Here is a 27,304-nt window from a genome sequence, read left to right on the forward strand (position 1 = left end):
CTGGTGGAAAACATTTCTAGGTCTATTAACTTATAGAAACATTTTCCAATATTATAAAGCCATAATTGTTTAAAAACTAATCTGTATGAAAGCAGTTTTTTCGGTATAAATACAGATACAGCTGTATCATCACTGATCATATCTAAAATCATTTCTTGTAGAGATTGCTTTATTAACCAATTCAGAAAGAGCAAATTAAAGGGTTCAGTATGCTTTGTGTCAAATGAGCTAACAATAATATATAAATATAAAGGGTGGTCGGATGGTGCAGTGGATAGCGCACTTGCCTTTCATCAAGGCGGCTGGGGTTCGATTCCCCGATCGGCCATGAAAGGGTTGGGGTCACCTGTCCAACGAATGCTAGTCGTTTCGGTAACAAGTGGTTTCGGTAACAAGTGGTGTCGGGTGTCCCGAAACGAAAAGTCGTTTCGGGACTTACTCAAGTCGTTTTCGGGACATATAAAAAAAATATTCAAAATATAAATGAATGTTACAAGTTACATTTCTCTTTCCCGTTTCGTAAAAATCTGTGTAAACACAGCTTTCGTCGTAGCCTTTCAGCAATGACGTCACGATTTATGTGTATACAAGAGTACGCATATGGCGGCTTCGACCTACCCGTGCTTTGGATTTAGTTTTGCCAATTAGCGCCACACTTAGATTGCTTGAGGGGGTACCTGCCAACAGAGAGGAACGAACACCAAGTACCGAACCGAACGCGCGGTCAATATCAATTAATCAATTATATAAGGTTCCTTGTTTGATATCGTGATAACATGTTTTCGTTTTACTCTTTTCCCTATTTAATGTGGCCAACTAGATCAAGTTTCCCTTTTGACAGAAGTACTAATTTGACAGTAAATTCTGCATATAAAAAGTATCAAATTTTACAATGCAGACTAGTAGGGTGTGTTTTTGTAACCCTCATTGTTGAAACTATGAAAACAGTGAGATCCTCACTGAGGTACTCGGAGCATCTCCAAACGTTTTTTTGTTGTTGTAAACCTAAGTTAAAATTATGAAATCAAAGAGCTCCTTACTGTTTGTTTTGCTGAAATTTTGAAAACTACTCAATTAAAAAGTAAACAAAACAAACATAAACACGTGTGCTAAACAAACAGTAGAAAATAATTGAGATGTCCCGAAACGACTTTTGACACTCCCGAAACGACCCGGAAAAAGGTCCGAAACAACTTCCGTCTTGTTACCGAAACGACTTGTTACCGAAACGACCTGACACCTGTCCAACTACGTGGGTTTTCTTCGGCTACTCCGGTTTCCTCCCACACTAAGACCCCCACACGCTAACATCCGGGCCAACAAGAGTGATTAATATAAGTTGAAATAACTTGTTTCATAATTGTTGTAAAATAAATAAAGTTTATATTTTATATATTGTATTACTATACACTAAGTCTCTTACAAGTATGTATATCATATCAAATTGTTTTGTTTGCCAGTATTGTGATATACTTACAGTACTTGAATTGTCAATCAATTTTTATCAAACTCTAAAAACGTGTATTTATATTTTTTGAGTCCTTCAGTATAGATGTGATGCAAGTCATACCCTGAAGTACCAGAAATTATGCCAAAATATATTTTCATGAAAATTAAATTATAAAATATGTTGTTTTTTCTTTTTCGGTCCAATTGTCTGTTTTATGCAATGTCATAGGCCCAGAGCAATTTTAGATTTATAACCACACCATGTAAACTTTTTTTTTTTTTTTCTATATTTCTTGTTTTTGTCATTGTTTTTGTATTCATGAATCAAGGTGTGCAATCTAAAATTCAAAGTTCTGGCACAGTTTTACAATTTACAGAAACCACAACAATGAGTTGAAACAAAAAAATAAGGACTAGAATCAGATGTGTTTTGCAGATTAATCAATTAGAGAGGAGAAATCTATTCAACATCATAGGTACACAATATTTATGGAATTTACTTGCTAACTATCTTACCTGTTGATTCCTTCGTAATTCACAGGCACAAACAATGAGAAACCTAGAGTTGCTGAACCTGATTGAGTTGTCTCCCTTGAGTGAATTATGTGGGACACACTGCACAAGCATAGACTGTGACACAGGGACTGTTTACAGTGCCACATCCACACATTTGGTTGGATTTGACCCCAATAATGGACAGGTATTAAAACACTTTTCACCAAAATTTTCTTTTAGTTTCAAGATATTCTACCTCCAATAAGATTGATGACATCTCAAACTTTTCTCGTCACTGTACTATTCGCTTGCAAATCATGCAGAGTCATGTATTTTTCAGCTGACCGGAATAGTCTCCCTTGTTGATGAAGCTTTCGTACCACCAGATGGCAGTGGGCGTGTTGTGGGTATCCAGTACCTGGCTGACCAGCAGGCTGTGTGTGCTGCAACCAGCACTGGTAACCTGGTGTTGTGGCACGTCACCATGGGACAGGTACAGTGTATATACAGCTAACAGTCATGGTTGTTAGACCAGATATGTTTAACAAGTGTGGCAAAATACTAAACAAGAGTTTTTATGACAAGCATTTTTACTAAGTCCCAGTCATATGTTTGGATTTATAGATTTTGATTTTGTATATAAATTTTGAAATAATAAGAATAAAAAATGTCCCAGGGCTGTTCCATAATTAGATGTAGGAGAGTGGTGAGAGGCAGTTTTTCAGAAAACCCACCACACATAAAATTTTCAAAGTGATTTTATATAAGGAATGGTAGGATGATCCCACCACCAATACCCGGGTAATCTATTGATACAGTTGCCTCCTACCTCCCCAATACAATAAATTATAGAACAGCCCCTATCATATCATGAATAATTTATTAGATTTTAATACAATTATTTGTTTACCCTTGAAAGGTATTTACTCCATAGGAGAATGGTATATTTTTTTGAAGTGACAATAATAAATGTTAAATCACTCTACAGCTGGAATGTGTGGGAGCTGTGGATAGCGGTTTGACCTCTATGACCTGGAGTCCTGACCTTGAACTTCTCATACTCACAACAGGTAACTTACATTTTCTGTTGATGGCTGATATACAGTGTGGTCAGTTTAAGTTTAAATGTCATTATCTGGAAACCTTCATGGACCAGATATTTACCTAGGTCTCTGTTATTTCTGTGGCAGATTTTAATTGTACATAGGATTACGGTCGCCTTCTAGCTTTGAGCTAGGGGGAATTTCCCTTTAGCTCAGTGGTAGAGCGTCCGACTAGGAACCTGGAGATCGAGGGTTCGAATCCCGGTGGAAGCACACTATTCTCTTTCCTGTTACATTTCTAGTATGTTAACGTAAACGGTACCATTAAGTTCAAGTATGCTATCACTAGTGACACCATCAGGAAATATTTCTTTTAAGTCATTTTAGATCATGTAAAGTCTATCTTGCAATGCATTTTATAGAATAATAGTTGTTTGAAACTTAAGTACACTTCTATTTGGAAACAAGTAGAAATAAACAAGAAAAAAGAAAATTTCAGGAGTTGAACTTGGGAGCTATCAGCTGTTGATCCTACATCTTGCTGTTGCTATCCAGGAATTGAATCTGTAATCAACAAGGCTGTCTTTAAGAAAACAAAATATTCATTACTGTCCCGGTGTTTACTTTTGACAGGCTTTGCTGTAATACAGAATGCGAAATTTCCCAATATCTGTTTTAATATCACTGACAACATATTGTACAAGACTTTGTGTATGGGTTTTTTTCAGGACAAAATACTTTCATTATGATGACCAGGGAGTTTGACCCCATCACAGAGAACACTCTCCACCCAGAGAACTTTGGAGAAGGTATGAAATCAACATAATGTAAGATTGAATTTTGACCACATGGGGTTTTCTCCAGGTACTCCAGCTTCCCCCACATTAAGTCCCCCTGTGTACCACCATGCATCCAGGCCAGTGATTAATTTAAGTTGATGGAACTTGTTTAATAATTGCTGTAAACTAAATTAAGTAAATTTATTTTTTAAGAACCCCCAACTTGTGATGATTGATAATATCAATATGTAAGTTTTGTTAGATAATCTCAAAATTTTACTTTGTAAAGTGGAAATATAAAATTATTTAACTTATGTTAGATGAGCATGACAACCAGTAGCCAAACATGAATACTCAGTGTCAAGATAGTGAGGTTTTTTTCAGACTCTCCAAGCATGGACATACCGTATAGCAACCCTCACATTTAGAAATATTTTATTTTCGTTACATTTGTGGCCTGATAAATCATGTGAGATATAACTCCACGACTTTATTGCACATCTAATTGAGAGATAGTAAAGATTATATAGGGATGTCAATTATGCCCAAAATAAATTTTAATCCCCAAAATTTGCTCCTGGAACAAAAATCTCAAAAGGTGACCCCAAGAGATGAAAGTGCTGCACAGTATAATGTTCTACCACTGTACCAGTACCTGTATGCATGTCCTATACAACAGTCAGACCCACATAGAAACAGCAGGTACATGTACATGGTTTCTGTTTTATCATTGCCAGCCAAGTTTGTGACGGTGGGATGGGGTAAGAAGGAGACACAATTCCATGGGTCAGTAGGAAAGGAGGCAGCCAAGCAGAAACTGGAGGCAAGTCAAGTGATTAATTGATTGTGGAAATACTAGTCTCAGAGATGGCTTATATTAAATTGGTGATGATATGATTATCCCCCCACTCCTCTACTCATCTACACACTGATTGTGAGGTTATCCCAGTTTTCTTTTTTCCTGCATTAAAGAATTTACAAGTCATCAGTTCCCATTTATGTCGAAAGGTTGTCAGTCAGTCCATCAGTTTGTTACATTGTCTAGGACATATCTCATATATATACTTTGTACCGTACAATTTTACGAATTTTGCATCTGTGCACCTCTTTGGATGGCAAAGTGTTGGATACTAATATCTGGTCTTTTGCTATGCTATATAATTCAGAGTTATGACCCTTTGTTCACAGTGAGTCACCTTGTCTGGGGCATATTTGGTACACTCTGTTACCTTTAATTGCTAAATAAAGCAAAGTGGTGCCTCTTTGGCCAGTGGAGTGTGACACGCTGAAATTGGTCTAGTGTCCTTTTATTACAGAGTTATTGCCCTTTGTTATACTGAACAAATGAAAATAGAAATGATGAGCAACAACACCACTGAATCCGGTACAAAATGTTATGTTTGATTTACATCCTACTTGCTGACATGTTTCTATACTGAAGTTTGTCCAGATTTAGGGAAATACCAATAGCTTGTAATGCTATGCCTTGTTTTCTTGAATCTATGTGATGTAATGATTTTCGATATATAATTGTACATCTTTCAGAGCTCTTACTTATTTTGAAAACAATGTCCATGTTTCAGGAGGTGAAGCCTGCTTTGCCATGGGATGACCAGCTACCAAGGGTCAGTTGGCGAGGTGATGGTCAGCTTTTTGTAGTCAGCACAATCAGCCCCGACACAGGTAGGAAAACAAAATCAGTGACAACTATTTATTGATCATATAAAACAATAATGATGGTTTTAATTACATGGCAAATTAGGAAACTTATTTTATTATTTGTATTTGTATTACTCTGTAATAGTTTTAATCATTGAAAATCTTACTCTATGTTTAATTTACAGTAAAATGTAGGTCCCCTTAGCTTGTTACAGGTAAAATAGGGTAATGGTGCATTAATGACCTGAAAATATCGTCTTTATTCAGATTTTGCAAAAGCTAAAGATCTTGAACAGATTTAAGAAATAGTCATGTTTTTTCTTTTGCTGCTATATATACCTTAATTTGTTTCTGTAAACCAGGGGCGCGTAAGTTACGAGTCTGGAACAGGGAATGTGAGCATCAGTCGACCAGTGAAAATGTAGATGGAGTAGAACAAGCTTTGACATGGAGGTACGTATAATTGTATTTTATAGGACGCTGTGTTTGTGGTCATGGTTATTGAGCTGGTTAAGGTTTCTTCCCTCTCTTATCTGCTGCATTCGTTTTGTGACACGGATGGTAGATCTTTGTTGAAATAATATTTGTTGATTTATTAAATTGCTAAACAAATGTCTTCAATTTTCGTAGCAACAAATAAAGGAGAAACTCTTTTAAAAAAATGATATCTGGGAGCTAAATATGTTTCACAATACTGTATGCCAGGAAACGTCGCCTTTTTTCGCCCTCCGTAATGAGAGCAAATTTATCATTAAAACGAACATTGGTAAACAAAATAATTAACATAGTAATTAAAGTGAAAGGCAAAATTAACACTGGGTGAATATGGATTTTACCGTTGTAGGGTGAAAGCTTGACTGGGCGAAAGATTCCAGGCGTACAGTTTTACCTGTGAACAACAATTTCGTTACACAGGTTCAAGATAGTTATAAAATGCATATTACCATATCAAGGCAAAATTTTGATTAACACAGAGTTGTGAATTATGTTAAGTGGTTTCAAAAGGTTGAATTTTGCTGCACATTGAATCTGAAATAGCTTCATGTTTACGTTTCAGACCCTCTGGTAATCTGATCGCCAGCACACTGAGAAGACCAAACAAACATGAAGTTATCTTTTTTGAGAAGAATGGACTGAGACATGGAGAATTCACACTCCCATTTGGAGTTAATGACATACAGGTATAAGGGGGTAATCATTAGTGCAGACATATAGGTAAATACAGGTATAGAGATTCTCACAGATACAGGTACATACATAAGTATTAGGGGATAATCATAAGTGTAGACATACAGGTAAATACAGGTAGAGAGATTCTCACAGATACAGGTACATACAGAAGTATTAGGGGGTAATCATTAGTGTAGACATACAGGTAAATACAGGTAGAGAGATTATCACAGATACAGGTACATGCAGAAGTATTAGGGGGTAATCATTAGTGTAGACATACAGGTAAATACATGTAGAAAGATTCTCACAGATACAGGTACATATACAGGTATAAGAGATCCTTGTTAAACTGGATATAAAGGTGCCACAGATTGTTCTTTGTCTGTAGGCACAGGTAAACACAGGTACAGTGGTTCCTTTTTAGTGTTATTTTACAGGCAGATACAGGGACCCTTGTTAGTCTAGATATAAAGGTAATATCAATTAAGGAACTTGGGATCAGGTATCAGAACCAAAAAGGGCAAACCAATCGATTTTCTGTGATAATGATAAAAGATTGTTGGCATGGATATACAAGTAGACACAGATCCTCATTAGCCTGAATGTTCAGGTAAATACAGGTATAAGAGTGACTCCATCGTATATAGGATACTTGCTGAAAGCTGTGTTACAGGTAGATACAGGTAAATTGTACCCTGTACAATGCAATCATGTTGCAATAAATACTCTGCATTAATATAGAATATTTATAGTGAGCAGAGTAGAGTGGTGGAATCTAAATGTAATAAAATATTGTTGAAAAAGAAAGTTGTTATTTAACATCTTTGATTTTGCTTCTTGCTCTTATTTATAATGGTGAAAATTAAAAAAAAAAAATCACAATTTTTAGAGTTGTTTTTATATTTGGACAGGTGAAGGAGATGTGCTGGAATCTAGATTCAACTGTATTGATGTTACAACTAGAGGATCTAGTACAGAACCCTGGTGGACAGACCACACCCAGGACATATGGTATATATATGTCACAGTTATTTTATCAACAAGCATATATAATAATTATCTGGTCTGGTTTTAGGAATTGTTAGCCTTCTACCAATTTAAACGAGCCTTGTCTAAAAGACTATGTTAATATTTAAGCTTGAAAAGGTGATTTTCAAACATGGGTATTCTTCAAATTACTACAATTTTTGGCAGGTCATGAAGCTCATTTGTAAGTTGACCTGCACAAAAGCAGGTGACTTTACAGGTATAAAAATGTACCCCTGTGTTGATGTACATGTACATGTATGTCATCTTTACATTTAACTCATTCACCCCTGAAATTTCATAATTAATTATTCTGACCTTTGAATTGGAAGGGTTCAAATGTGTCTTCAGGGGTGAATGAGATGAGGCATGTTTCCATTTTCATTAACAGTACAGATATGGACCATGAATAATTACCACTGGTACTTGAAGCAAAGTCTACCCTTTGATGGCACAGCAGACGACAAAATAGTCTCAGTTGTTTGGGACCCTGAACATGTATATCGCCTCCACATAATTTGTTCTGGAGGGAAATACCTGCAATATACATGGTCCTGGGCCACTCACTTCAGCACAGGGATATCCAAGGACAACCAGGCATTGGTGGCTGTAATTGATGGAGGTAAAGACAATTTCATTTGATATTTGATTTTGAGAATTTTGATTTTATTTCTCATTGTTTTCTTGTGAACACTCGTCAGATTATGAAATAAGTTATCTTGATTGAATATTGAAATGTTTTCTCACAGAATTTTCTCTTCACCATGAAAATCACTTTAGATAAGGAGTGTAATATTTCCATATTCACGGTAAAAAATAATCTTGACTTACTAAATATAAAAATAACCCGACACTGGAATCTCAACAATCTTTATTCCAAAAAAAGGGTCTCAATGGTGAGACATATGGCATACTGGGACATTTCTCAGGATTACTGTTCTTATCACTGTTATCAAACTCATGTAAAGTTAACATGGGAAGCATATTCTCAAACACAACACAGTGATAATGATAAGAAACAATTCAAACATGCTTACCTAACTCTATGATTTTGTGCTATAATTATCTCCCTTGCATTGACCAATCACCTGCTGTCCGTTTGTGAAAAAATGAAATGGCTTTTATAGATATATAGATAATGGAAGATGGCAATTCATGTTTTGAAAAGGAATTGAATTTCTTTATCAGAATACCCAAGTATAAGTTTATATCCACTTTGAAAAATCATTCCCACAAAAAGTTAGATGACATGAAATTCCGATTTAGTGGGTTTCCGTTTGTTTTCGTACAGACCGAGTGTTGCTGACCCCAATGAGGGATATGGTGACACCCCCTCCAATGTCTGCCTACTATCTACAGCTCCCGTGCCCTGTCAACCAAGTGGCGTTCTGTCTCCAGGGAAACCCCAACAACATGGCATTGATTTTAGCAGACGGCAGAGTGTCTGTATACACATTTGGTATGTCTTGGGGGGTTCGTCTTATCATTAGAATTTATTCACTTTGAATTCCAAATATTTAAATACCGACATCATTTTTCCTGTACAAACTTTTTTATGTGATGTCCTGTTGGCATTTCACCAACAAAGCGGATATCACAGCTGATGTTAAAATTTCTTGAAGTTAATCCAGTGGTCATGATGTGCCAGTAAACGTTGATATGTGCAGTGTTCTTGTTAAAAGCTGCAGCTGTTTGCCAGCAAAAGCAGCCATTGAATTTTCAGAATCTGTTTAGGTCAACATTATAGCATATGAACATTCAACTGCTATTCTTTTCAAGTCAACTACCTATTTCAAATCTTATTGAGAACACTGATGTATCAATGCATACATCTTGTCAAATAATACATGGATGGTTATTTACCAATAAAAAGTGTTGCTACATCACAGATGTTGTAGAATATGCTATATCAGCTGAAATGTTCTGTTCCTGAACTCGTTTGATAACATTTGCCATGTTGATTTGATGTTCTTACTCCTCACATTAGCTCAAGACTCTGATGGTAAGGACTTACCAAGAGACAGTACGGTCAAGTTTGACGCTACTTTAGGCGAGGGGTTCTCATTGTGCTGTCAAACACCAACCCATCGGGGAACCTACAGGTAACTCTCCAGGGTATATCCTAAACAGTGTGTCCAGAGCAGTGCATGAGTAACGAGCTGCTGGGATACTTCTACAAATCACATGTGTTTAATAATTTGATGATAGGCTTAAGCAATTTGGCTCCATGAAGTATTTTAGCCTTTTATTTAAGTTTGATCTCTTGATAAGGTGAACATATTTCAAAGTAAAAGTCTGGAGGTAATGAAAAAAAAATATGAATTCATAAGTATTTCCAGTTTGTATGTTACTTGGAGGTTCATGCCCAACTTGAGTTGCTGAATTATCTCTCAGCATTAAAGTGGTACAATTTGTTCTTAAGAATTTTGGTGAATCTTACAACATCTACAGCAAGTTTTAAGACTACAAGGTTCCATATTTCACACTGTGATAATACAATATGTTGTGCTACCCCACCATCAAGAACTTCTTTTTATTTTGTTGTGTTATCAACTGTAATTGGCATAGTGAAGAAAGGGCTGCAATCTTTTTAATGCCATTGACGTTGTATGTAAATTTCATTGGTATATAATGAAAACAATACCACCCATACATCTATATCAGAAGTTGCAGACAATGAAAATAATACCACCCATACATCTATATCAGAAGTTGCAGACAATGAAAATAATACCACCCATACATCTATATCAGAAGTTGCAGACAAAAACGTTTATTGTGCAGCTTGTGGATACATTTGTCCATACCAAAAGTTGTGCTGTTCCCGAATCAGATGAAAAACATCATAAAAGTACATCGAGAAACCATTTTTAATTGTTGGATTTTGAAGGATGGACATTGTACACTGTCTCAAATTCACCTTACTTGCTTCGGCTACAGGGAATCTCCCTTTAGCTAGGAATTAGAGCATCCGTCTTGGAGAGTCACGGGTCCCTGGTTTGATATCACACATTCGTGTCACTACTTCCTGCCTATTACACAGCTAAACTGTAATGATGTCATTTTGCTGACGAGTATTGTTTATACAGAAAATTTGAAAACTTTCGTATGATTTATTTTTTCAGTATTGAAGGACTGCCAATTGACGTACGGAAAGTGCCTACAGCGACGCACCATTTTGTTTGGTTGACCTCTGAACTTTTGATGTTCTGTACCCAGGATCGTGGGCACGCCCAGAACTCTGTGCTTCATTGTGCTGAACTAAAGCTTGATGCTGATAAACCTCATCTCACCGTCAAGTAAGTTTTCATTTCTGTTGATTTTGTTATGGATTAATTCTCAGCCTTTGAAATCTATTACATGTACTATATTTCTATTTTTCTGAAACTTTTTTTTTCAGTTTTAAATTTTCCAGAAGTATTTTCTGTTACAAAATTTCATGACCTGCCCATATTCAGAGAACTTATAGCATGGTTACTACGAACTACAAAGCCAGAAAACTCTTTGATGGAAAATTAAATGGTTAATATTAGCCAGAAATATATATTTAAGTTTAAATGAAACTGTCTTAGAAACACTATCCAAGTGTTTCAATCATTCAAATTCATGTCATATTTCTTGTTTCATCATATAAAATGTGATGCATATTGTCAGAACTGAAACCTGAGTAATCCGGAATTCTTTGTAATCCAGACCATCAACAATATCCCACTGTACACATTAATATGTACACATAACCTTAATAAACTGGATACCTGTATAAACTAGATATCTGTATAAACTAGACCTTCAGCTAGGCCCCACTTAGTACAGTTTTGTGTAAATTGAACCTTTCTAAACCGGAAACCTGTGTAAACCAGACTGTCAACAAGGTTCTGTCGTATACATGTCTTTGTCAATTGGACCTCTAAGGCCTGAAAACCAGTGTATTATATGGAAGCAGATCTTGATCCTAGTATTTTTCTGTTTAATGACTGAAAAATGTGGTATTAAAAAAACATAAATTTTTGCATGGACAGAAAACTCTATGTGAGATTTATATAGTGCAGTAACATTGTTAGCACAGAAATGATGTTCCAGAAATCGTTTTTTTAGAGTAAAATGCAAAAATATGCACTTTGTCAGTAATGAATGACTTTTTTTCTAGGTCCAGTATTGACATTGAGAGTTTTGTGTACAAGATGGCTGTCAATGCAGAGTCAGGGTCTGTAGCCATACAGCTGTGCAGTGGTTCTGTTCTCAAGTTTGATCCAGGTATCAATGAGATTGATTTGTTTTATATCTTTAAGATGTGCAGTTCAGTGGTAAATACATATTATAGGAGACACAAATTAGTATATCTTGTTAGAACAGGTTGATTGTAATGTATATGATTAATAAAAATAATGGATATTTGAAATTGCATGGTAATTCGTCTGGAAAATGAATTGTCAATTTAAGTGCTTGTTTATGATTCATTCATTTTTGCTAGATTCAAATTCTTGCAAATACTTTGCGCGAGGCAAGATCTTGAAAATATTTACTGGCAAAAATAAAATGATTTTCACTATATAAGACATATATTCGATACTGTTAAAACCAATGTCATTTAGTTTCCTAATTTTCACAATATAACTGTTTTACTTGACATTAAGTGTCTGAACTCCGTTTTGAAATTCATATAATGGCTTGCATTATAGTGACTCTCTCATACTTTAAAAAGGTTGCTTTGAAGACAAAATTGATAATTTGAACAAGTTGCAAACAACAATGTACAATAAAGTTTCTATTTTAAGAAGTGCATGACCACTAAAACAGCTGTCTCTAGTTTCACTCGTCACAGTAAAGGGCCATAATCATGGGTTTTACAGATAGTTCTGTTATTCACACATACAGGATTTAATTAAATTTTACAGGTTGTGACATGGTGTTGCCATGGGAGATAAAATCAGGGGGGGAGCTGACCTTCCCCGTCCCTTGTCCTTACATGTGTGTCTGTGATATCGGAGGAGAGGTAAAAACATTTTACCCAGTTCTTTCTGGTAAAATTTACTTTTTGATACTAAATGATTGCAAATGCTTATATTAAACGGATACCTGGTACTATATGCTTTGTAATATATAATGTTACTCAAAATTTTTCCAATATTGTAGTAGAAAAATTGAAGTTCATGTCTTTGACTGTGAAAAAACAATCTGATTTAACCCTTTCACCCCTATGTAACTTAAGTAGACTCTACCATGCATTGAAATGGTTTAACACATATCTTCAATATTGCTATGCTATTGAAATTTTCACAGCCAAAGACAAGAACTCCACATAGCGATATTGGAGATATGGACATGTATTCAAATCAAATTGTTAAAATGTGTTCATGTGATAAAGCCGTTTTCACCAACATTTGACTGTTAAACTAGTACGAAGACGTTGTGAATGGTGAATCGCCTGTAGATATCACCAAATGTCATACAGCCATGGAACTGTATTTCACTAACATGTAAATGCGATACTGGTGGAAAATGTCATAAAGTTGCCTGTTAAGTCACGCGACAAACCATGTGTATGATAAATGTTACAGAATTTAGGTAAATACATAAACTTACAACTTATTACCATACTTTAATTCGTCAAGCACCTTCCTATGAAAGATGACATTTTCAACAACACTGGGTTTGATAATAATGATTGTTACCTGAGTTTCCGGGCTTGATATCTGACCAATACCTGTGTGTTGCTATGTTACAGGAGGTGGTCGTAGGACTGACCGATAGATACAGACTTTACGTCAATGACACTGAGGTAAGTACATAGTGATTCAATAGTGGTATGTATACATTGGGTGTGTGTGTGTGAGGTGTAGTTGATATAATCTTGCCCCTCCTACCTAGGATGTTGTGGATGACAGGCTGTGTGTGTTGGTGTGTAGTTGATATAATCTTGCCCCTCCTACCTAGGATGTTGTGGATGACAGGCTGTGTGTGTTGGTGTGTAGTTGATATAATCTTGCCCCTCCTACCTAGGATGTTGTGGATGACAGGCTGTGTGTGTGTGTGTAGTTGATATAATATTGCCCCTCCTACCTAGGATGTTGTGGATGACAGGCTGTGTGTGTGGGTGTGTAGTTGATATAATCTTGCCCCTCCTACCTAGGATGTTGTGGACAACAGGCTGTGTGTGTGGGTGTGTAGTTGATATAATCTTGCCCCTCATACCTGGGATATTGTGGATGACAGACTGTGTGTGTGGGTGTGTAGTTCATATAATCTTGCCCCTCCTACCTAGGATGTTGTGGATGACAGGCTGGGTGTGTGTGTGTGTAGTTGATATAATCTTGCCCCTCCTACCTAGGATATTGTGGATGACAGGCTGTGTGTGTGTTGGGGTAGTTGATATAATCTTGCCCCTCCTACCTAGGATGTTATGGATGACAGGCTGTGTGTGTGAGGTGTAGTTGATATAATCTTGCCCCTCCTACCTAGGATGTTGTGGATGCCAGGCTGTGTGTGGGTGTGTAGTTGATATAATCTTGCCCCGCATACCTGGGATATTGTGGATGACAGACTGTGTTTGTGGGTGTGTAGTTCATATAATCTTGCCCCTCCTACCTAGGATGTTGTGGATGACAGGCTGTGTGTGTGTGTGTGTAGGTGATATAATCTTGCCCCTCTTACCTAGGATATTGTGGATGACAGGCTGTGTGTGTGTTGGTGTAGTTGATATAATCTTGCCCCTCCTACCTAGGATGTTGTGGGTGACAGGCTGTGTGTTGGTGTGTAGTTGATATAATCTTGCCCCTCCTACCTAGGATGTTGTGAATGACAGGCTGTGTGTGTGGGTGTGTAGTTGATATAATCTTGCCCGTCCTACCTAGGATATTGTGGATGACAGGCTTTGTGTGTGAGGTGTAGTTGATATAATCTTGCCCCTCCTACCTAGGCTGTTGTGGATGACAGGCTGTGTGTTGGTGTGTAGTTCATATAATCTTGCCCCTCCTACCTAGGATGTTGTGAATGACAGGCTGTGTGTGTGGGTGTGTAGTTGATATAATCTTGCACCTCCTACCTAGGATGTTGTGGATGACAGGCTGTGTGTGTGGGGGTGTAGTTGATATAATCTTGCACCTCCTACCTAGGATGTTGTGGATGACAGGCTCTGTGTGTGAGGTGTAGTTGATATAATCTTGCCCCTCCTACCTAGGCTGTTGTGGATGACAGGCTGTGTGTTGGTGTGTAGTTGATATAATCTTGCCCCTCCTTCCTAGGATGTTGTGGATGACAGGCTGTGTGTGGGTGTGCAGTTGATATAATCTTGCCCCTCCTACCTAGGATGTTGTGAATGACAGGCTGTGTGTGTGGGTGTGTAGTTGATATAATCTTGCCCGTCCTACCTAGGATATTGTGGATGACAGGCTTTGTGTGTAAGGTGTAGTTGATATAATCTTGCCCCTCCTACCTAGGATGTTGTGAATGACAGGCTGTGTGTGTGGGTGTGTAGTTGATATACACTTGCCCCACCTTCCTAGGATATTGTGGATGACAGGCTTTGTGTGTGAGGTGTAGTTGATATAATCTTGCCCCTCCTACCTAGGATGTTGTGGGTGACAGGCTGTGTGTTGGTGTGTAGTTGATATAATCTTGCCCCTCCTTCCTAGGATGTTGTGGATGACAGGCTGTGTGTGTTGGTGTGTAGTTGATATAATCTTGCCCCTCCTACCTAGGATGTTGTGGGTGACAGGCTGTGTGTTGGTGTGTAGTTGATATAATCTTGCCCCTCCTACCTAGGATGTTGTGGGTGACAGGCTGTGTGTTGGTGTGTAGTTGATATAATCTTGCCCCTCCTACCTAGGATATTGTGGATGACAGGCTTTGTGTGTAAGGTGTAGTTGATATAATCTTGCCCCTCCTACCTAGGATGTTGTGGATGCCAGGCTGTGTGTGTGGGTGTGTAGTTGATATACACTTGCCCCACCTTCCTAGGATATTGTGGATGACAGGCTTTGTGTGTAAGGTGTAGTTGATATAATCTTGCCCCTCCTACCTAGGATGTTGTGGATGACAGGCTGTGTCTAAGTGTACATTACTACTGCATTCATTACCTTCATTCACACATACTTAGACTCACATCCTTACCTTTTTTGTACTTTTTTTAGATTACAAACTTTTGCATTTCACACTTCTTAAATTACATTTACCATGAATTATTGCTTAAGTAGTATGTACTTGTATTTGTGAAAGATGCTTAATTCAAGTTTACAGTAAAGTATATATATTATACAAAATACATGTATTAGCAAGTAATTTGAGCTAGCTGTTCAGTCATATTGGAATGGGGTGGGGGTTATGGGAGGAATCAGGATGGGTGCTATTAATTGTTGTCCAATCTTTGTAGAGCTGTAGCCATTTGTAGGGGTCTGCCTAATTTTCTATTCTAATTTGCTTTTGTTTGTTTACAGATTGCGTCTAACTGTACCTCACTAGCCGTACACAAGGATTACCTTCTCCTGACGAGCCTCACTCACACTTGTCGGTGTATCAGCAGACAAACCAAGGTTCAAGGTCAGTCACACTGGATTCAAGGTTAAAGGTCAAGCTATGATGTTCGTAACATTTACCAGGCCATTATATACTGGACCTAGAATATACAATAAGTTCTTCTGAAGGATGTTTTCGGTATAAAGCGGATTATTACATGACTATTTAAAAATAATATTTTGTACTTTTGAATTTCGGGTTTAATTCTGGAATTTTTCGTATAATTATCATGTAAAAGTACATGTATTGAAACAGATGATAATCGCGATTCACTTAGTCAGTCAAATGTTTTGATTCCACAAGACAATCATAATGAAACTTACCACTTCATATTGGATCTACATACATGTATATGTCTATGTTTTAATGTTCCCAAGGATATTGTCTTATGTTAATGGTTGCATGGTTCTGTCATCACCTCAGTCTATATCTGTCCAAAGCTGTCAAACCTCCCCCGTTAGGAGGAAGACTCCCTCATTTTGACAAAAATTTACCAATCTCCCTTGAAACTCCCTCATTTAAGTCCAAACTCACACAAAGTCAAAATCTACATCCTGTAGTCAAATGATCTCCTAGTTACTGCAGGGTGTGTGTAATGATCAAAACAGGTGTGTCTGAATCAAATGAATGCTTTTTAGAGTTATTTTGATACATAAAAAGGGAAAGATAAATTGCGCAAAGCAGTTAATAAGTCGCATTTCTCCCTCATCCCACATTTCCAATGAGGGAAATCGCTAGCTCCCTCATTGGAGGTTTCAGAGGTCGACACCTATGTCTGTCTTTTGATTTTTGCACATTTCTTAGTCTTTGTGTATCCATGTGTTTCTCTTTCTCTCCTTCCTTCTTTCTGTTTTATCACTTCTTCCCCTGAATGTCACTGAATGTCTCTCTCTGTCTTTTGAATTTACCTTTAATACAGCATAAAGGATACTTTCCTGAGCATTATATTTCAGTTATATGTTTTGTAGATCTGCCCACGCTGTCAGACGGGAAGGCTCACCCATTTGATGAAAGTGTGCGTCGGGTGGAGAGGGGGTCCAGAATTGTTTGTGTCATTCAAGGTGAAACCAAGCTAGTCTTACAGATGCCCAGGGGTAACCTAGAAACCATCCACCCCCGGGCACTTGTGCTGTCTGCGGTCAGGAAGTACCTGGACAGGTGAGAGTGATCATAGGTGTGAAGATCTTACCTGTGTAGCAAGCACAGGGACTTGTTGGTATCTATTTCACAAGTATTGTCTTTTTCTGTACGTCCAATTCAAATTTGATCGTTAAAAGTAAGTTTTATCACATACATGTATAACGTTTTGCATTTCATTATAAGTGTGAACACCTTATACCCAGCACTCTACCCTTCAGTCACAGACTTTCGAAACGTCAGATTTTAGCTGTTAACTATAATACAACTGCTCGGCTTGAGATGACAAATTAGCATTTCGGTCTGTCCTGAAATATAACTTTGTCTTCCCTTGGAGATTTTACATACTTGAAGTATTGTACTGGTTTAAAAAATCTTCAACTCTGTTATGCCCCCCATGTTCAATATGGATAACAAGATGGGATCGAGACTTGTCTGTTTTTCATGACAAATAACACTTATTTATTGTATGGACATATTCAACAATTTTGTATTATACTTGTGCCATCTGCATTTTATATGTATGGTATTAAAGTTATATGATTAATAGAATGGTCTTTTTTCAAGGCGATGGTGTACAAAAGAGCGTTAAAAATTATCATAGCACTAAATAACTATAATTGTCGAACTACAAACTTTCACCCTTCACTCGTAAAAATCCATATTGCTCAGAGTATTTTTTCCCATCTTATGTGATTACTATGTTTGATATGCTGGCAACTATTATTTGCTCTCATGATAAATTTGCCCTTTAATATAAGGGAGGGCAAAAATGGCAAAATTGAAATTCTCATTTTCTATTTAGAAATGTCTTGGTCATCCAGTCAGTAAACTTTCTAGCCACTAAGCTAGAATGTAATATGTAACAAAGAAGAATTTCAGATTTTGTTATTACATACAAATTACCTTGTGTCCCGACAGTCTGGAGTTCGGCCAAGCCTTTGTGTGTATGAGGAAGCACCGGTTGAACTTAAACCTGATATACGATCACTGTCCTCAAAGTTTCCTCGACAACGTCCAGAAGTTTGTCCAGCAGGTCAAGCTTGTGGACTACATCAACCTCTTCCTCACAGATCTCAGGTAAACTGTTTTACTGTAAATCTCCTAAAAACTTTCTTGCTGTAAATCATAGATGGCAGGTAAAGTTTAATGCTGTAGAGGTCGGGTAAGCTTTCTTACTGGATATCTCTAATACTTTTGTCTATATACCTGGTATTTCAATGTTTGTATACATGTATCATGTACCTGGGACCTCTTGTTCCACGCATAGTGTGGCTGAGTGTTAATTTTTTATTTATTTTTTGAAATCTTTTTGTATTTGTACTTGAAAATACTTAATTGGTTTATTATTTGAAATTTGATTGACAAATGAAGATTTATATATTCCTTGATTAAATTTCTTTTGATTAACATTTTGGAAGTTATTGACTTCATAATTGACAACAATGCAAGCAACACATCATGAACTATTGTGATTGTTTATTTCAAGGTTTAATATGACAAGAGTCCTGCATATCTTTATTTCTTCTGGATAGACGTGTTACGGAGATTTTGAGTTTTTGTTTGATCACAGGGAGGAAGATTGTACAGTCACTATGTACACCGCAGCCTACAACCGGTCAGCTCCCGTCGTGGACGAGGGTACTAACCGCCCCAGTAAAGTGGACAAAGTGTGTGAAGTAGTCAGACAAGCACTGGTCAGTGAGGATGAAAAGAAGTAAGCTCACTCTCTTTTAAACCCCAGACATTTTTACCAGTGACTGATCTCTTTTCCCGGATTTGATGAGACACATCATGCTGGCTATCACATAGTGCAGGAAACTTTCACCGTTTTTTAGAACCCAACATTTTTATAGGGACAGGCCTGTAGTGTTACGTCACGTTGGGTCATATCCTGTCCCATTACCACTCAATGTCATGGCTCATTCAACTTCATTTCTGTTAAGATTTTCATCAAATTTTATTCAAAGTTCAAATAGGAGAATACCTCGAATGAGTTTGTATTCCAGTTTCCCAAGGTCAAATCCAAGATCACTGTTGCTATTTATAGGTCTGTCAGGTCAAAGTCACTGATGGAAAATTGTCATATTATGGTACAAGTTCTACAGGGCCAAGGGGCACTCCTGTCTTACAGATGTTGTCTAGTTCATTTTGTGTTGAAAGGCCTGGGGATGTAATGCCGTTCCTTCTGTTTGATACATCTCCAGTTCCTGTTGTTTGATTTTCGTATCAACTTCCCATTTTGTCCTTGTATCTTGATGCTGTGGTTAAAAAAACTCTATTTGTCTTGCAATCAATTTCAAGATATGTTAGTGCCCGATTCGGATGTGATGTAATTGATCTTTGAAAGGTTTTTGTGAAATTCATGTTTCATCTCAAACGAGGAGACAAATGTCTCATATTAAGCATATTTAAAAATAATTGCCTTCAGCACCGTTTGTCAAACATGTATCTATCAGCTAACTGAGTCATGGCTCATAAAAAATCTGTTAATTGGTATAGTATTTAGATAAACCTTATGTCAGGTTCATATGAAATTTGTGTCGTTTTCTGAGAAAACTCGAATCCTGGTAAATCTATTATAAGTACTAGTTGTAGTTCTTTTAAGGATAAACATTTTAGAATACCGTAAATTGCCTTCAAAAAGGAATTGCTTCTCACAGTTAATGTTGAATGTCTGCGTTTCCCAGGTATCTTCTGTCAATACTGACGTCTTATGTGCGAAAAAGTACCCCAGAGCTGGAAGCTGCCTTGTTAATGGTCAAAACACTCAGAGGTCAGTATTACAGTACTGGCCAGTCACTTAAATTTCAGTCTTTACAAGTTTTTTATGCTTTTAAAAAGACAAAATTTACATCTCTCTAATTTTTGAAATCATCTTTTATCACTTATGAATATGAACAATACCAACAAATGGTAAATAGAAAGGGAAAAAGTTTTCATTCTTAAGCAAACGAAAAAGAAGTATAAACTGAATAAAAAACATGAAATTTAATTGAAAAGAAACAAATCTACAAATCATTGCATTGATACATGAATATGTTTTCCTTGAGGTTATTGTAAGTTAGAATGTTTGTTTTGGCATCGTTACATTACTAAAACAATGTATTGATGCTGGACCTCAGCCATGCCGAGTGACCAACAGACCATGTCCGCGGAGGAGGTTCTTAAGTACCTGGTCTTCCTGGTGGACGTTAATGAGATGTTTGACGTTGCCCTTGGAACCTACGACTTTGATCTTGTCTTAATGGTTGCCGAGAAATCACAGAAGGTAAGTTGTACATATAAAAGCTCTCAACAGGTCTTTACTTCAGGTACTTGTATCATTTGTATAATTTGTTATTGAAATCTCTTTGTAAATAATCATTTGTATGTTTAAATGCCCTGCCCACTGTTTTTTTCTATATACATGTACAGTAACCTCCCCTTAACTTCTGTTTGGATATAAATGGGGCCTATTTGTTTATGCGGAACAACCAGTTTGTCCGTTTTTAAATGTAACATTTTTGGGTATAAATCCGGGCGGACCTGCAAATGTTTATGCAGGCCTTGCAAGGCTTTGTCAAGGCTCACCTGAAAGCAGCATCATATTTTACTAGGTCCGACCTTATTTATTAAACGAACAACGTTGGTTCGACTGGTTCAATCCTTTTTACATAAACGGCCCAGTTAAAACAAGTTAGGCCATGACACATCCATTGATTAGGTAGCTCAACTGGCTAGAGCTATAGTATAACAATCTTATGTCCAGGGTTCAAGTCCTAAGCTAGCCCCTCTGAGTTTTTATACACAAAACACTGTTTTATATTATGCTTTGTTTATTTCATCTTTATTATTTCTCATAAAAGATAGGCAAGGTATTTTGCTTTCTGTTCAGAAATAATCTATCAAAGCTATAGTCATGCAGAACAGTTTCCGCCACTTTTGTTTTTACAGTTTTTGGTCATTGGTCCAGGGATCCTTATGTCTCTTTGTTTTGATGTGCTGTGAACTACCATCTTGTTTCATTTCAATGTTGTCAATGTTCGGCGAACTACCATCTTGCTGTGACACTTCACCTACTCCTTGCAACACACATCTAAAATCAGTTGTTTTCTAAAGTGTAAACAATCTTTGATAAGTGAAAACATTGTGTTTTTTTATTTACTGTGAATCTGTTGTCTACTCCATAGGATCCAAAGGAATATATTCCATTCCTGAACAAGCTTCGCAAGCTTGAGGGACACTTTCAACTCTACACCATAGACGAGCACCTCAAACGGTACAGCAACGCACTGGGACACATCAGTAAATGTGGTAAGTATCATTCGTAAAAAGCTACTGACATTGCTTATACACTATATACAATTTCCAAGTCCCATTTCTGTATTCTCCATAATAAGCACCAAGGTTATTTAAAAAATTGGCTGAAGGGGGCACTCATTAAGATGACGAAACAGATATTGTGGCAGTTCCTATGACATATTTGTCAAGACACGTTCCTAAAAAAAAAAATTCGTCAGACTGCGAAACTAGTATCTGATATGAAGTACCTATACCATGTTTGCATTGTATGATACTTTTCATTGGTTAATGACGTTCTATTATTGGGCCCTAGACCTTGAGCAGATGTGTATTATTTCTTAATAGACTAAGCACGTGCAACGCTCTTCCAAAATATATAACTCAAGATTTGAAAATGTTTGAAAAATAATCAACTCGGGCTGCAAGCAAGCCTCATTAATTATTTTCTTACCCTCAATATATATTCCACTATAATATGCACACATGTGTTGATTATTTCTTAAATATGCCCATCGTCTATTTGACTATCATTTCATATCTATAGGTCCAGAGCACTTTGAGACTTGCAAGACGTTGATACAGAAACACAAACTATATACAGAGGCTCTACAACTATTCCCAGTGTCTTCAGAAGAATACAAGGTATGCTAGGTGATTTTGAGGAATTTTTTCTTGCAATATTTGCATTATTCAAATGCAGTAAAATCTTGCTATGCTGCCACCATTTGTCCAGTGTTTATACAATAAAACCTTGTTATATTGCCACTGGTTGCCATGCAACAGCTGTATCTCCGCTGCATTTCTGTTCTTTATACATGTTTTGGATGTCACTACAGTGTAATTATGTCACATCATTGTATGTCTTGTTAAGAGCTAAACAACGAGTTGATATTGAAGATGAAGACATGATTCACTGACAAATTGATATATTATAGGATGAACTTGAATTAAAGTAAATTTTAAAACTTCAGTTTCGGGGGCGTTGAAATGCTTAGCACATATCTAGAGAGTGAATTCGATAAAATGAAAGTATGAACTTATGTGAAACCAGCTTGGAAACGAGAATAAAGAGAGCTTCAAGTTCACTGAATCTAAATTTCATTTTTTGTATTTACAGAGCATTGCAAAATTATATGGCGATTATTTATCAGACAAGCGTCGCCACCTGGAGGCAGGAATAATATACCTTAACGCAGAAGAGTGGGAAAGGGCTCTTCAGGACTTTCAAGTATGTCTACAGTGGCGTCAGGTCTTCTGTATGACTGCCAGGCTCAAATACAGCTGTGATACAGAGGCTGACATTGCTCGCAAACTTGCAGGTACTGTTACGTAAAGTTACTTCTGCATCTAAAGACCTTAAAGTCGTATTTATTATAATCAGAAATCCCAAGTTTAATTGTGTTCAGATTTATTGCTTTACTTCAAATCGGGGAAAAAAAGATCCATAAAATAATTTGTGAAATAAAATTAGAAACTAGATTTATAGCGATGACTGGATTATTGAGACTGGATAACATTCCTTTCAGTGCCTGATACCTTGTCAATGAAATGCTATCACATCACTTTGCAGTGTGAGTGCATGGTAATACAGGAGGCTTTACTTCAATGTTAGAAGGGAAAATTCTTGGTAACATATATTTGGGTTGTTGGGTACGTGGTACTGTGTATAGTCTTTTGCCAAGACAGCCCTAGGTTTCCTTCGAGTTCTCTGGTTTTCCTCCCATATTAGGATCCCCTGTGCAATTCCATCTTAGCCAGCAACAGTTATTAATTCAAGTGGAAATAACTTGTTTCATAATTGTTTGTAAAACAAATGAAGATTTTATAAATAAATATTTTGTAAAGGGTAAACCAATGGGCACAGAAAGGGAGAGAAGCAATTGGCATGTTTTTTTAAAGAATAGAAGTAGAAATACACCTATTGACAGACTGGTTTCTTTTCCATCCGTTACTGCAGTCGATAATTTGCAGTCCGGCATCATTTGTTCAGCAGAATGTTGGAATTGATATAAAGGGCTTTGACTATACATCAAGGGAGACATGCATAAATTGTCAAGAAAAAGGAGAGAAGGGGACCTTAAAATATGTTGCTCGTAAAAAAGCTTAAGGTGGCAAAAAACCCGACCAACATTATATCAAGGTTTTACTGTACAGTGTTGGTTTATTAAAAGGTATTGAACTTCTGATGTAATTTTATAATTTCAGAACAAATGAAGATGAAGAAGCAATACCTGGATGCAGCTCATGTCTTGGAACAATATGCTAAGGTAACTTGTGCTTAAATACATTGGACTCCAATGCAGTTAGGGTTTCATTGTAAAATTTGCGAACATCACAGAAGTACATTTTCAATAGAAAAAGTGATAAGAACTCTCTTAAAAAACCACCCAGATTATTTTTATGTATAATGGTTCAGATCTTGTTCCTCTAAATGTAATGCTGTATTCCGATTTTATTGTATTGAATGTAGTCTGGTTTAATAGGCAGCTCCTCTGAAAAACAGAGTAGATTGATACTCTGTACATGACATAGTACAAAAGTAAGTATTATATTGAATGGCTTTGCCAAAACAAATTGTTTCAAGTCAAAGCTTAAGTTGAATTTAGATGGTGAAGAAAAAAGAGCATGGTTGACAGGATAAGAGATCTATATGGTCCATAATTAACACAAACAGAAGTAAATTTTTAGTAATTTTGTGGCAACACATCTGGAATATCATGACCGACTAACGGTGTAGGTGTTTCAGTATTCAAAGATTTTGTTGTGAGACAGGTAATTATTCACCAAAGGATTCTTTTTATTATGATTGAATGTTTTTATTTTCTAAAAGTCAGATTTATAGAATGTTATATGGAAGAATTTTATGGTTTCTAGGATACAGAGGAGGCTATAGTCTGCCTTATTGATGGCTGCTTGTGGGAGGAAGCTCTGAGAATGGTAAGTCATGTCAAATAGCCATTGAAATAACATATTATAGCCCTCAAAGTTATATTGGTTTTGTTATTGAACATTGTCATTTGTTGTTTATGATAGACTGGGATATCTGTACCATATTCTGGTTTATGTGATTTGTCGTTACAGATGTACAAATATGGCAGAACAGACTTTATAGAGACACACCTGATGGAAGCCCTCACTGAGAATTATAATCAACAGATGGAAACACTAGAAAACTGCAAGTCAGAATTTGATAAATACAAAAAACGTCTTGCAGTCGTCAGGGAGGAGAAAGAAAAAGCACGTCTGGAATTTCTAGGTAATTCTTTTCACCAGATCAAAATATTGTATTACCTAGCATGTTCTGTTTATTCTAAGTTTTAATTCATTAATTGCTTAAATTTTAATAACATCACATCAAGTATACGTATTAGGTGACACTTTTTGGTCCCGACACCTTGTTACATTCTAGATTGGTGGCTGGATTCCGATTATAAAACAGCTGAAATGATTAATTAATAGTTTTGATAGGATAAAGATAAATAATTAATATATCTTAAATATGACTGGCTAGGTAGTGGAACATTCAGATTATCTATGGCTGGATTAGCAAGGCTGATTAATGGGACATTCTGGTTATCTATGGCTGGATTAGCAAGGCTGGTTTGTGGGACATTCTGATTATCTGTGGCTGGATTAGCAAGGCTGGTTAGTGGAACATTCTGATTATCTGTGGCTGGATTAGCAAGACTTGGTAGTTGGACATTCAGATTATCTATAGCTGGATTAGCAAGGCTGGTTAATGGGACATTCTGATTATCTATCGCTAGATTAGCAAGGCTGGTTAGTGGAACATTCTGAATATCTGTGGCTGGATTAGCAAGGCTGGGTAGTGGAACATTCTGATTATCTGTGGCTGGATTAGCAAGACTTGGTAGTTGGACATTCAGATTATCTATAGCTGGATTAGCAAGGCTGGTTAATGGGACATTCAGATTATCTGCGGCTGGATTAGCAAGGCTGGTTAATGGGACATTTAGATTATCTGTGGCTGGATTAGTAAGGCTAGATAGTGGAACATTCAGATGATCTGTGGCTGGGTTAGCAAGGCTGGGTAATGGGACATTCAGATTATCTGTGGCTGGATTAGCAAGGCTGGTTAATGGGACATTCAGATTATCTGTGGCTGGATTAGTAAGGCTTGTTGGTGGGACATTCAGATTAGTGATGACGATATTAGGAAGGCTGTATACTAGGACAACTGGATTAGCGATGGTTTGAATAAGAAATCTAGATGGTTGGAAAACCGCATAAGTGGTGGCTGGATCAGCAAAGCTGGAGGGTTTTACAGTCAGATTAATGGTTGCTTGTTAGAAGGCAATCCAGAGTAGTGGTTGTCTGATAGTGGGCCATCTAGATTAGTGTTGGCAAGATTGACGAGGCTGGATAGTGGGACAACCAGATTTATATTGACTGGATTAGGAAAGCTAGATATTTAGACAACCAGAGTAGTGGTGGCTGGGTAGTATAGTGGGCCTACCAGATTAGTGGTGACAAGATAAAAAATGCTTGTTAGTTTCACAACCAGATTAGTGGTGGCTGGATGATTGAGACTCGATAATGGGACAACCAAATTTGTGTTGACTAGATTAGGGTGGATAGAAAATGGGACAACCAGATTAGTGATGGATGGATGAATGAGGCTAGATAGTGGTAAAAGCAGATTAGCAATGACTGGATAAGGAAGGCTGTAAACTTGCAGAGGACTTATATAGGCTTGTCTGTAGTCCAATCCATTTATTATTGAACAATAAAATTTGTTGAAATGACATATTAGGAAAACTGGATTAGTGGTTGCTTGAATAAGTAACCAATTAACTGTTAACCCTAGTATATAGATATCAAGGCCAACCATATGTCACCAAAAGTAAGCTGTTACACATTCTGTAGTAGACATTTTCAATGCGATGAATATCATTATGTTTTAGAAAGTGGAGGAGCTGGAAACTTTGCGGATGCCGATTTATTTTCTGACACAAGTAGTGCCACAGGGGAGAGCATCCAGTCGTCACGATATTCATCCGAGTCTGCGCGCTCAGGGCGCTCATCACTCTATAGTAAATCGTCAGGGTAAGTGTAAAGGGCTTTATATAGCTCTCTACAGTAGGTATAGACTTTATTCATTTTACAAGAATTATGATACAAGTTATTTCAACTTATATTACTCCCTGTTGTTGACCTGGATATTACCGCACAGGGGTCTTAATGTGGGAGGAAACCGGATTACCCGGAGAAATCCCACTTGGTTGGGCAGGTGACCCAATACCTTTTCATATCTGATCATACACTGCCTTGGTGAAAGGCAAGTGCAGTATCCACCGTGCCACCCAAACACCATGTACATGTAGATCACCAGGGCATGTATATGCTCATTAGAGAAAGTCTTTTAAAATTTATTAGTCCCCATTCACTGAACTCTTTATTGATGCACTTATTCTCTGTGCAGATCGTCAGTTAAGAACCGACGGAAGGCGGAACATAAAAGGTGGAAGCTGAAGGAGGGTAGTCAGTTTGAGGATTTTGCACTTATTGCCGCACTCGCAAAACTCATTAAAATGGTGGATGACATGAGAGGTAATGCTGAATACAGTGGTATTTTTTAATCAGTAGTTAAACAAACTGCTGAATTGTTCAAAGTACGATTAGCTTTACGGCTGGTTGACCCAAATATTCAAAATGTTACTTTTAGGAAATATCTGAATATTTTCAAAGATTTCCATGTTGGTTGTCTTCAGACGATCATTTTGAATC

At 37.0% G+C, this 27,304-nt stretch overlaps 1 protein-coding gene across 1 annotated transcript in view; it reads left to right on the forward strand.

Moving 5' to 3' along the window:
- The window catches only part of LOC110453760 (putative elongator complex protein 1), a 33,772-nt gene that overhangs the window by 478 nt on the left and 5,990 nt on the right, over positions 1-27,304 (forward strand). The window contains exons 2-31 of the mRNA XM_021502894.1: positions 1,991-2,149; positions 2,285-2,437; positions 2,933-3,014; positions 3,716-3,796; positions 4,504-4,589; positions 5,350-5,449; positions 5,788-5,878; positions 6,483-6,606; positions 7,510-7,609; positions 8,016-8,246; positions 8,916-9,083; positions 9,612-9,726; positions 10,750-10,923; positions 11,772-11,878; positions 12,520-12,617; positions 13,350-13,403; positions 16,057-16,159; positions 17,104-17,293; positions 18,194-18,352; positions 18,846-18,989; positions 19,963-20,048; positions 20,398-20,543; positions 21,445-21,568; positions 22,101-22,198; positions 22,674-22,875; positions 23,762-23,823; positions 24,431-24,493; positions 24,638-24,812; positions 26,482-26,623; positions 27,000-27,127. Of these exons, the coding sequence (XP_021358569.1) occupies positions 2,000-2,149; positions 2,285-2,437; positions 2,933-3,014; positions 3,716-3,796; positions 4,504-4,589; positions 5,350-5,449; positions 5,788-5,878; positions 6,483-6,606; positions 7,510-7,609; positions 8,016-8,246; positions 8,916-9,083; positions 9,612-9,726; positions 10,750-10,923; positions 11,772-11,878; positions 12,520-12,617; positions 13,350-13,403; positions 16,057-16,159; positions 17,104-17,293; positions 18,194-18,352; positions 18,846-18,989; positions 19,963-20,048; positions 20,398-20,543; positions 21,445-21,568; positions 22,101-22,198; positions 22,674-22,875; positions 23,762-23,823; positions 24,431-24,493; positions 24,638-24,812; positions 26,482-26,623; positions 27,000-27,127 (3,736 nt within the window). The 5' untranslated portion in view covers positions 1,991-1,999. The remainder of the gene's footprint in view (positions 1-1,990; positions 2,150-2,284; positions 2,438-2,932; positions 3,015-3,715; positions 3,797-4,503; positions 4,590-5,349; positions 5,450-5,787; positions 5,879-6,482; positions 6,607-7,509; positions 7,610-8,015; positions 8,247-8,915; positions 9,084-9,611; positions 9,727-10,749; positions 10,924-11,771; positions 11,879-12,519; positions 12,618-13,349; positions 13,404-16,056; positions 16,160-17,103; positions 17,294-18,193; positions 18,353-18,845; positions 18,990-19,962; positions 20,049-20,397; positions 20,544-21,444; positions 21,569-22,100; positions 22,199-22,673; positions 22,876-23,761; positions 23,824-24,430; positions 24,494-24,637; positions 24,813-26,481; positions 26,624-26,999; positions 27,128-27,304) is intronic.

Source organism: Mizuhopecten yessoensis, unplaced genomic scaffold, assembly GCF_002113885.1.
Source record: "Mizuhopecten yessoensis strain PY_sf001 unplaced genomic scaffold, ASM211388v2 scaffold7493, whole genome shotgun sequence".
Classification (NCBI taxonomy): Eukaryota; Metazoa; Mollusca; class Bivalvia; order Pectinida; family Pectinidae; genus Mizuhopecten; species Mizuhopecten yessoensis.